This window comes from Giraffa tippelskirchi, chromosome 3 (genome assembly GCF_054371585.1).
Source record: "Giraffa tippelskirchi isolate mGirTip1 chromosome 3, T2T-mGirTip1v1.2.pri, whole genome shotgun sequence".
In the NCBI taxonomy this organism is placed as follows: domain Eukaryota; kingdom Metazoa; phylum Chordata; class Mammalia; order Artiodactyla; family Giraffidae; genus Giraffa; species Giraffa tippelskirchi.
Window position 1 is genome coordinate 159,841,444 of NC_137277.1, and position 12,003 is coordinate 159,853,446.

A 12,003-nucleotide genomic window follows, 5' to 3' on the forward strand; every position below is an offset into this window, starting at 1 on the left:
AACAAAGATATATATATATATATATATATATATATATAACTGGTATAGCTATTCCAAATATTATAGATTCTTTGTCCATCTATGAAGGTGCATGTACTTGACACATACATGTGTGGAGCCTTAATAAGAGGATAGAATCACTATAAATACTCAACTATTCACAGAAATATATATTAAGTATTTATTATGTCCCACATATCAGGGGAGTGAAGGCAGAAGGAAAAAGTATTCTCACAAGTGATATTTACTTTTAATTGTTTGGTTGAGGTGATATATACAGTGGAACAGGCAACTTAACACTGAAGTGTTCAATTATTATAGATGAATTTTGATAAATGTATATACTTTTAAAGCTATTGAAGCTATAGACCATTTCTCTGACCACAGATAATTTCCCAGTTCATCTAATGAAAGCCCATTCCCCACAGCAAATGGTGTCTTCTTTCTATAACCATAGAGTGTCTGTTCTTTAACTTCATATGAATTCAACTATATAATACATAGGCATATTTATCTGAATTCTTTCATTTGGTATTATTGCTATTAAAGTATATTGTTGCAGAAGTCAACAATTCATTATTTTTAGTAACAGCCTAATGAGGTAATATGGTACCACTTCATCTAAGTACCTTAAAACAATGTAATTCTGTGTTTACCCTTATCCTTGTGATTTTTCTTTTAGTTTACTTCTACATACTTAAAACACTGTCCAGTACAATGATGGTATCTTTAACCAGTTGTCTTTTAAAAATTAGAAAAAAGTATTTTTCCGTTTACCCAATTAATTATCATTTTAGATGATGTCATTTTTTTCTGTATATGGATATTTCCATCTGTTGTCCTTTCCATTCAGTCTAAATACCTTCTCTTCAGCATTTCTTATAGAAAGATCTGCTGGTGATGAATTTTCTCAGCTTTCATTTATTTGAAAAGTTATTTCATCTTCATTATTGAAGGTATTTTAACTGATTATTGAATTTTCAGCCCTTAAAAAAGTCGTTCTGTTATATTCTATTGTTCCTGTTGAGAAGTCACTTGTCATTGCACCCTTGTTTCCTACATGTTATGTTTCTTTCACTGATTGTGACTTTCAGATTTTTGTTTTATATTTTGCTTTTAGCAGTTTTACTATGATATGCTTAGGTGTGTTCTGTCTGTTATTAATTATGCTTGAATTTTCCTGAGCTTGTAGGATCTGTATAATGGTATTTCTCATCAAATTGGGGAGCACTTGAGCGATTGTTCTTTCAAAATTGTTCTAACCCTTTTCTTTTTCCTCCCTTTTCTACCCTCCCCACCACCTCCAGAAACCCAATTATTTCTGTTAGACCATGTGATTATCCCCACTGATGACTGAGGTTCTGTCTATGGTTTTTCAATGTTTTCTTTTTCTTTCTATTTCTGTAAGCTCTATTGATCTTATTCAAGTCCACCAGTCCTTTCTTCCTGCAGTATTCAATGTGCTTTTTTGCTCATGCAATGAACTTTATTTCACATGTCATACTTATCAATTATTTTTTTTACAGTTTCTATTTATTCTCTGACATTCTCTCTTTGTAGACCCATTTAACAATTTCTTTAAATCCTTACCTGTGATTATGATATATGGTTGAAATCTTGGTCTTTGATTAAAAAGTTGAGTCTGTTTCTAATACAGAGCTTTTTTCTTGATTATAGGTCACCTGTTCTACCTCTTCACGTGTACTATTTTTTTTAATCAAATGCTGGATATTGTTAGTAACAAATTGTAGGGAGTCTATATTAAGTGGTCTTTCTATAAAAGATAGTGAGTTCTGTTCCAGCAATCTGTTTAATTATAGACAGATTACTTTTGCCTTTCAGGCTTAGTTTTATTCTTGGTCAAAACAAGTCTACTTTGGTTTTTGACTACAATTAGTGAACCTAACCCTTATTCCTATGGTGGGATCTTTTTTGTGGTTCCAACTGAAAGTCTGAGATACCCAGTGAGTCTGTCCACTCTAGATGACATTAAAGTCCAATATCTCCAAATAACACCTAGTCTCTGTTATCACTGTACAGCATTCAACCACACAGCATGAAATGTCTTCTAGGGCTTATGGACTCTTTGTAGAAATTTCGTCTAGACCTTGCCCAACAATTCATGGCAAATTCCCAAACAAACTGCTGCCATTTCCCATGCAGCTCCCTTTTTTTCATGTACCGTTCACTGCAAGAATCAGGCAGATGAACAGCCCAGATCATTCTCATTTCCTCTGAGTTCCTCTGAGACTTTACATCTACCCCCACTGTTGGCTCAGACAATAAAGAATCTGCCCGCAATGAGGGTGACCCAAGTTCGATCCCTGAGTGGGAAAAATCCCCTGGAGAAGAGAATGGCTACCCACTCCAGTATTCTTGCTTGGAGAACTCCATGGACAGAGGAGCCTAGTGGAGTTGCAAAGAGTCAGAAACTGAGCAACTAAGACTTAGACTTTCAGTGAGACTCCACATCTGCCAGGGTTCTGCTACTATTTTGATAGCAGTAAGGGCTTCCAAGCAGAAAGGCGTAGAGGTCAGTCAGTTCAGATCAGTACAGTGGCTCAGTCATGTCCAACTCTTTTGCAACCCCCTGAACTGCAGCATGCCAGACTTCCCTGTCCATCACCAACTCCCAGAGCTTACTCAAACTCATGTCCTTCCAGTTGGTGATGCCATCCAACCATCTCATCCTCTGTCATCCCCTTTTCTTCCCACCTTCAATCTTTCCCATCATCAGGGTTTTTTCAAATGAGTCAGCTCTTTGCATCAGGTGGCCGAAGTATTGGAGTTTCAGCTTCAAGATCAGTCATTCGAATGAAATTCAGGACTGATTTCCTTTAGGATGGACTATTTGGATCTCCTTGCAGTCCAAGGGACTCTCAAGAGTCTTTTCCAACACCACAGTTCAAAAGTATCAGTTCTTTGGTGCTCAGCTTTCTTTATAGTCCAACTCTCACATCCATACATACCTACTGGAAAAAATACAGCTTTGACTAGACAGACCTTTGTTGGCAAAGTAATGTCTCTGCTTTTTAATATGCTGTCTAGGTTGGTCATAGCTTTTCTTCCAAGGAGCAAGTGTCTTCTAATTTCATGGCTGCAATTACCATCTGCAATGATATTGAAACCCAAGGAAATAAAGTCTCTCACTGTTTCCACTGTTTCCTCATCTATTTGCCAAGAAGTGATGGGACCAGAGGCCATGATCTTAGTTTTCTGAATGTTGAGCTTTAAGCCAACATTTTCACTCTCCTCTTTCACTTTCATCAAGAGGCTCTTTAGGCCTTCTTAGCTTTCTGCCATAAGGGTGGTGTCATCTGCATATCTGAGGTTATTGATATTTCTCCTGGCAACCTTGCTTCCAGCTTGTGCTTCATCCAGCCCAGTATTTTTCATGATGTACTCTGCATAGAAGTTAAATAAGCAAGGTCACAATATACAGCCTTGACATACTCCTTTCCAAATTTGGAACCCATCTGTTGTTCCATGTCTAGTTCTCACTGTTGCTTCTTGACCGGCATATAGATTTCTCAGGATACAGGTCAGGTGGTCTGGTATTCCCATCTCTTTCAGAATTTTCCACAGCTTGTTGTGATCCACACAGTCAAAGGCTTTGGCATTGTCAATAAAGCAGAAGTAGATATTTTTCTGGAATTCTCTTGCTTTTTCGATGATCCAGCAGACGTTGGCAATTTGATCTCTGGTTCCTCTGCCTTTTCTAAAACCAGCTTGAACATCTGGAAGTTCATGGTTCACGTATTGCTGAAGCCTGGCTTGGAGAATTTTGAGCATTACTTTGCTAGCATGTGTGATGAATGTAATTGTGCAGTAATTTGAGCATTTTTGGCAGTATCTTTCCTTGGGATTGGAATGAAAACTGACCTTTTCCAGTCCTGTGGCCACTGCTGAGTTTTCCAAATTTGCTGGCATATTGAGTGCAGCACTTCACAGCATCATGTTTTATGATTTGAAATAGTTCAACTGGAATTACAGCACCTCCAGTAGCTTTGTTCATAGTGATGCTTCCTAAGGCCCACTTGACTTCACATACCAGGGTGTCTGGCTCTAGGTGAGTGATCACACCATCATGATTATCTTGGTCATGAAGATCTTTTTTGTATAGTTCTTCTGTGTATTCTTGACACCTCTTCTTAATATCTTCTGCTTCTATTAGGTCCATACCATTTCTTTCCTTTATTGTGCCCATCTTTGCATTAAATATTCCCTTGGTATATCTAATTTTCTTGAAGAGCTCTCTAGTCTTTACCATTCTATTGATTTCCTCTATTTCTTTGCCTTGATCACTGAGGAAGGCTTTCTTATCTCTCCTTGCTATTTTTTGGAACTCTGCACTCAAATAGGTATATCTTTCCTTTTCTCTTTTCCCTTTCTCTTCTCTTCTTTTCACAGCTATTTGCAAGGCCTCCTCAGACAACCATTTTGCCTTTCTTTTTCTTGGGGATGGTCTTGATTCCTGCCTCCTGTACAATGTCGCAAACTCCATCCATAATTCTTCAGACACTCTATCAAATCTAATCCCTTAAATCTGTTTGTCACTTCCACTCTATAATCTTAAGGGATTTGACTTAGGTCATATCTGAATGATTGAGTGGTTTTCTGTACTTTCTTCAATATAAGTCTGAATTTGGCAATAAGGAGTTCATGATCTGAGCCGCAGTCAGCTCACCATCTTGTTTTTGCTGACTCTATAGAGCTTCTCCATCTTTGGCTACAAATAATTTAAATAATCTGATTTTGGTATTGACCATCTTGTGATGTCCATGTGTAGAATCTTCTCTTTTGTTGTTGGAAGAGGATGTTTGCAATGACCAGTACATTCTCTTGGCAAAACTCTATTAGCCTTTGCCCTCCTTCATTCTGTACTCCAAGGCCAAAATTGCCTGTTACTCCAGTTATCTCTTGACTTCCTACTTTTGCAATCCAGTCCCTTATAATATAAAGGACGTCTTTTTTGGGTGTTTGTTCTAGAAGGTCTTGTAGGTCTTCATAGAACTGTTCACCCTCAGCTTCTTCTGTGTTACTGGTTGGGGCATAGACTTGGATTACTGTGATATTGAATGGTTTGCCTTGGAAACAAAGACGATTCTGTTGTTTTTGAAATTGCATCCCAAGTACTGCATTTCAGACTCTTTTGTTGACTATGATGGCTACTCCATTTCTTCTAAGGGATTCTTGCCCACAATAGTAGATATAATGGTCATCTGAGTTAAATTCACCCATTCCAGTCCATTTTAGTTTGCTGATTCCTAAAATGTCAATGTTAACTCTTGCCATCTCCTGGTTGACCACTTAAAATTTGCCTTGATTCATGGACCTAACATTCCAGGTTCCTATGCAGTATTGCTCTTTCAGCATCAGACTTTACTTCCATCACCAGTCACAATCCACAACTGGGTGTTGTTTTTACTTTGGTTCCATCTCTACACTCTTTCTGGAGATAGTTCTCCACTGATCTCTAGTAGCATATTGGGCACTTACTGACCTGTGGAGTTCATCATTCAGTGTCCTATTTTTTTGCCTTTTCGTATTGTTCATGGAGATCTCAAGGCGAGATTACTGAAGTGGTTTGGCATTCCCTTTTCCAGTGGACCATGTTTTGTCAGAACTGTCCACCATGACCCTTCCGTCTTGGGTGGCCCTACATGGCATGGCTCATAGTTTCATTGAGTTAGACAAGGCTGTGGTCCATGTCATCAGATTGGTTAGTTTTCTGTGATTGTGGTTTTCATTCTGTGTGCCCTATGATGGAGAAGGATAAAAGGCTTATGGAAGCTTCCTGATGGGACAGACTGACTGAGGAGGAAACTGGGTCTTGTTCTGTTGACCAGTGCCATGCTAGGTAAATCTTTTATCCAATTTTCTGTTGATGGCTGGGGCTGCGTTGCCTCCCTATTATTTGACCTGAGGCCAAACTATATTGGAGGTAATGAAGATAATGCTGACCTCCTTCAGCAGGTCCCATGCAAACACTGCTGCACTCAGTGCCCCCAAGCCTGCACCAAGCCACTGCTGACCACGCCTCTGCCAGAGACTCCTGGGCATTCACGGGCAAGTCTGGGTCAGTCTCTTGTTAGGTCGCTGCTCCTTTCTCCTGGATCCTGGTGTGCCCAAGGTTTTGTTTGTGCCCTTCAAGAGTCTGTTACCCCAGTCCAGTGTAAGTTCTGGCAGCTCTATGGTGGGGTTCATGGTGACCTCCTCCAAGAGGGTATGCCATACCCAGGTCTGCCCACCCCCAGAGCCCCTGCCCCTGCAGCAGGTCCCTGCTGACCCATACCTTCTCAGGAGACACTCAAACACAGTTCTGTCTCAGTCTCTGGTAGGGTCTCTGGATCCTGGTGCACACAAGGTTTGTTTGAGACCTCTGAGAGTCTCTGGTGGGTATCGAGTTTGATTCTCAATGGGGCAATTTCGCCGCTCCTACCGTCTTGCTGAGGCTTCTCCTTTGCCCTTGGACAGGGGTTATCCTCAAAGTCGCTCCAGCGCTGCTCCGCCGCTGCTCCAGCACGTACCGCCTTGCTGGAGCTTCTGAGAGAAGAAAAGAAGAGAGGTCACGGTGCTCCCTAAATATTTTCCCATGCTCAGGGGTTCCCTCTTTTGCTGTGTTTTAGTTCAGTGCCAGAAAATCATTGCCACATATAATGTGTGTCATTTTATAGTTGTTTTTTGTGGAGAGAAAAGTACAGTACTGGTTACTTTATCATGGTGGCACAAATCCCAACAAGACATTTTTACTGTTAGATAAAGAAGATAAAGGAAACTGCCAGAGGGGAGGCTGATGGTGGTGAGGGAGGCAGGAGCCTTTACAGTTAACATACAGCCTGTGACTTGAGTTGTTTGGCAACAAGCTATATCTATACTTAAAAAATACAAAAGTGAAGGAAAGATGAACTTGAGGGATCAACCCAGTAATATTTAGTGAGAAATCTTTTTGGAAGAGAGCAAATCTGATTAGAAATGAAAGATACATCTAATTTCCCTCTTTCTCCTGTTAATCTTGAGCAAGTAGCTGTGGCATACAGTATTAAGTCATAATAAAAAGAAACCCAGAACTGATGATGAATTGAAAAATTTGAAGAATAAATGAATATAAACCAAATTCTATTGAAGAACATACAGGAAAGAAGGGATTACCTAAGTAAAGTTTCCAATAATTAAGACAAAAAGTCCTCTATATTTTCAGTGAATTACTGGAATGCTATATTTCAAGTTGATTTTATATAATAAAAGAGAACATCAAAAGAGTTAAAGCATTTTATTATTTTATAAGACAATAAGACAGATGAAAAGCAGACTGAGAAATATTGGGGGGAAAGTGAAATCAGAAACGTAAAGGTTTTATTAGATTGCTCCCTCTTCACATACACACAGTTCAGTTCAGTCGCTCAGTCGTGTCCGACTCTCTGAGACCCCATTAATTGCAGCACGCCAGGCCTCTCTGTCCATCACCAACTCCCGGAGTCCACCCAAACCCATGTCCATCGAGTCGGTTATGCCATCCAACCATCTCATCCTCTGTCGTCCCCTTCTCCTTCCTCCCCCAATCCTACCCAGCATTAGGGTCTTTTCCAATGAGTCAACCCTTCGCATGAGGTGGCCAAAGTATTGGAGTTTCAGCTTCAACATCAGACCTTCCAATGAACACCCAGGATTGACCCAGGATTGCTCTCACATACACACAAATAACCATAATTAAGAATTTTTTAAAAAGTTGTAAAAAAGTAATTATATATACATGTATATATATATGTATATGTATATATATGTGTGTATATATATTTCTATTATCCTTGTATCCATATATATGTATGTATAATTTCTCTCTATAATACAAGGATTATAGAGAGAATATTAAATGAAGGAGAAAATGAAACAAAACAAAACAGCTAGTGTTCCTAAAGGAAACAAAAAGAATAAATGAAAGAGAAAAATATGAAGATGTAGTAAAGGAATAACTTTATACTAGAAGAACAAAAGTCTAAGATGGAAATTGCTATCAAGCCATGCCATGCTGAAAGTTCTGAATTCCATTGTTTGCAAAAGAATATTAGGACTATGGGCATAAAAAGCAGATCATCCACAGGGGAAGCTAAGCATGAAAGGTAAGAGAGATTAGGCTGGCCTCAGACTTTTTCTCTGATAGGAGACAGTGAAACATTTATCTATAAATGTTTGAGGATTGATGACCCAAGATACTACGACCATTCAAAATTGCTCTTGAAGTACTGAAAAATCAAGAACATATATAAAAGTTCAGAAAATTTATTTAAGTAGATATTAATTGAACACTGGGAGAAAACTTGCACAAAAACTGACTTGCGATTGCTGATCATACGTGTGTTTTGATTTTTGATATTGTAAGATTGACAATATTATTTCAAAAACTTGGTTGGTGAGTAAAAGTGGGAGGAATTATAAACATGTCGTAATTACAAACATTTCCTTTTTAACTTATACTTTCTGTAAATGAAATATGACTAAAAATAACATGCTTAATTTTTAATATTTTCTCAATTTTAGAGTGCCTTTTAGAGAATATTTCAGAATAAAAAAACATTGACAACTTTCAGCCATGCGTTTAATCCTACTTGTTTTCATTCATGGTAAACTCATATAATTTAATTTAATAATTTGCTACATTACATAATATACACATAATTTTCATTTTGGTGTAAAATCAATCTCTCTCTCTTATAGAGCTATACCTGGAGCAATTAATAGTTAAAGATGATTATTTCATTATAGTGGGCTTTGGACTGTAGCCTTTCAAGAAATGATTTGTATTGATATTTTTAGAATTATTAGAAAACAGCAGGTAAAATTTCTACACAAAACAAGAATTCTATAAAAATAAAGTAACTTATCCTGTAAGTTTAGCACCCATCTCAAAAACATGTCATAAAATCTGAGCTTACTTATAAATATCCAAATATATTTTTGAAAGGTCATATATTAAATATTTTAGGCTTATGAAACATATGGTCTCTCATAACTGTGCAACTCTGCTATTGTCATGGGAAAGCAGCAATAGACATATGTAAACAAATTGACATGTTCCAGTAAATCATTCTTTATGAAAATAGGCAACTAGCCATTGGGCCATAGTATGTTGACCCCTGGTATAGACTGACATTTCATCAATTTTAAAGATCAACTTATTATCAGCCTCTCTCAGAAGTATTGAGATAAGGAAACTGATACTAAATGGCCATGATTAATGAATTTATTGAATTTATTTCCTTGTTCCTAATATTAATTACTACAGTACTTCACTTTGATATGAAAAGTATCAATAAAGGGAATTGCCATTGAGTAATTTACATATGTATCCACATAAATCTTAAAATTTTCTGGCTTCTCAAAAATGCCAAAATTTCAGGTGAAATAAACTTCATTCCAAACAGTTATTAAATGTTATGCTCAGTTTGACTTCTTCCTTTCCCTTTTATGTTTACTGCCTTAGGTCAAAAATCTCAGATTGTTGGAGCTACATTGGACTTCTCAGTGCATCAAATTAAGTTATCTCATTCTCACAAAAAGGAACCGTACTGTTACTGAGATTAATAACTTCTCTATGGTAACCCTACTGGTTCTTGCCATAGTTAGGATTGGAATCCAGTCTCCCAGTTCCCATTGCAGAATTTTTCCCACTCCACTGTACTGTCATGTGTGGAATGGCTCAAGCCAGTCAGCAATCAGTTGATCAGAGCTTAACCAGCTGGTTATCATACTAAAAATGCCTGGAGAATCCCGTGGACAGAGGAGCCTGGCAGGCTACAGTCCATAGGTTGCAGAGAGTTGTACATGACTAAGCAATGAAGCACAGCACAGCACTTAGGTACATTTCTAATATGATAACCAAATGCTTGGAGAGTCCCATGGACAGGGAAACCTGCAGTGCTGCAGTCCATGGGGTCGCAAAGAGTCAGGCACAACTGAGTGACTGAACTGAACCGAACCAGCTGGTTAAGCTGCATGATAGGTGATTCTAATATACAGCCCACACTGAGAGAAAAAAAAAAAAAGAAAGAAACTGAGCAAGTTAACGAAGTTTATCTGGTCTTCACATATTGTAGCACACATGCAGTTCTTTTCTCAGAATATTACTTCATGTGATGGGAGCAATTTTTAAGTAGTAATTTCATGATAAGGAATAAATGAGATAGTGTAAAGACAGCTTTCTCAAGTGATTTTATAAATTGGATGTAATTAGTCTATTTTATGCTACTGATTCTGTAAAGCACTTGGAATATAAGGTGGTTGTAGAATACTCCTTTTAAAATGTCGTTGTACATTTTTGCCATTTATAAAACTATGCTTCAAACATTTAAATTATCTTTGTTAATCTTGTACAGAAAGAATAAGGAACATTTAGGTGCTCACTTTGAAAACGTTAACTCTTAATTTTTCTCTGTGCAGTGAAAGATGCAGATATACCTTGTATGGACACACAGATTCTGTGAACAGCATCGAGTTTTTTCCTTACTCCAACACTCTTCTCACGGGTTCTGCCGATAAGTCCCTGTCCATCTGGGATGCAAGAACGGTAAGCAAATCGTTAACATTTTCTTTTTCCAATTTTGATAGGTCTAGTCATTCTTACTCACTTTCCAGGTACGAGGTACAACTTATGAAGAAATTGTATAGGGGCACGTAGGATAAAAGAATGATAATAAGTTTCTGTTTACAAGATCTTATCTATATGATTTTATCTACCCTGCCTCCTAAAAGTAGGAATATAAAATAACATAATTGCTTTATTAAACATTAATGCAGCAATTATTTATTGAGACAGAAACTCTGCTGGTATAATACATATGACAGGGAAATGCATAGCACCTCTCCTTAAAGACCTTGTATCTTAGAAAGGAAGGAGAACCGAGAGATTATTTTAATGTGGTAAGGTATATATTAAAATGGAAGAAAATACAAGATACAGGGGAAAAGCAGGGAGAACTCTTATCTGCCTAGAAGGATGTGGATGACCCCCAAGAGGAGGCTGTCCTTGTGCTGAGAGTTAGTGGGTAAGTAGGATATACCACGTAATCTCAAGAAGATGGATTCCAGGAAAGAACAGTGCATACCTTACAAAGCTGTAGAGGTATGAGGCTATAAAAGCATATTTGGAGAGTAATAATACGTATTGATAGAGCTTAAGAAAAAGGAAATAAAACACGAGCAAGTGTATACAGATATACAAGCTCGAGATCACCAAGTATCTGATTGAAGTTTTATTATTTTCAGAGGGAATCTATTAAAGCATGTTAAGCAAACCACAGCTTCCCTGATAACTCAGTTGGTAAAGAATCCACCTGCAATGCAGGAGACCCTGGTTCAATTCTTGGGTTGGGAAGATCCGCTGGAGAAGGGATAGGCTACCCATTCCAATATTCTTGGGCTTCCCTGGTGGCTCAGGTGGTAAAGAATCCACCTGCAACGTGGGAGACCTGGGTTCGATCCCTGAGTTGGGAAGATCCCTTGGAGATGGGAAAGGCTACCCACTCCAGGATACTGGCCTGGAGAATTCCATGGACTATATAGTCCATGGGGATCGCAAAGAGTTGGACACAACTGAGCAACTTTCACACACACACGAGCAAACCAGGTAACAATCAGATTACCCTTTTAGAAAGATGGATTTGATAGTAGAGTTAAGGGAGTCATTCTCATTGAGAAGGTTTATACAGTAGGCTGTGAGCAGCTGAGAATTTGAACTAGGAGATTGTGAGAATTAAAAGGAAAGAATGAATTCAAGATAAAGGGTTTAACGCTCACAATTTGAAGTGATTGGAGGTAGAGGTAATGTGAGAAAAGAAAAGGAGTTTAAAGGTGACCAACTGTCCTACTTTATCTAGGATTGCAAGTTTTCCTGGATTATGGGATTTTTCAGTGTTAAAACAGATAATCCTGCATTAGTATGGCCTCAAAAGTAAATTAGATGTGAAGAAATGGAGATGGAATTTGGGGACTACATTTTCACAGAGT

The 12,003-nt window shown here is 38.0% G+C and overlaps 1 protein-coding gene across 7 annotated transcripts in view; it reads left to right on the plus strand.

Annotated features, from left to right (window-relative positions):
• The window catches only part of SPAG16 (sperm associated antigen 16), a 981,998-nt gene that overhangs the window by 565,812 nt on the left and 404,183 nt on the right, over positions 1–12,003 (plus strand). For all 7 annotated transcript variants that reach the window (XM_081583025.1, XM_081583031.1, XM_081583028.1 and 4 more), the window contains one exon: positions 10,438–10,564. In XM_081583025.1, the coding sequence (XP_081439151.1) occupies positions 10,438–10,564 (127 nt within the window). The remainder of the gene's footprint in view (positions 1–10,437; positions 10,565–12,003) is intronic.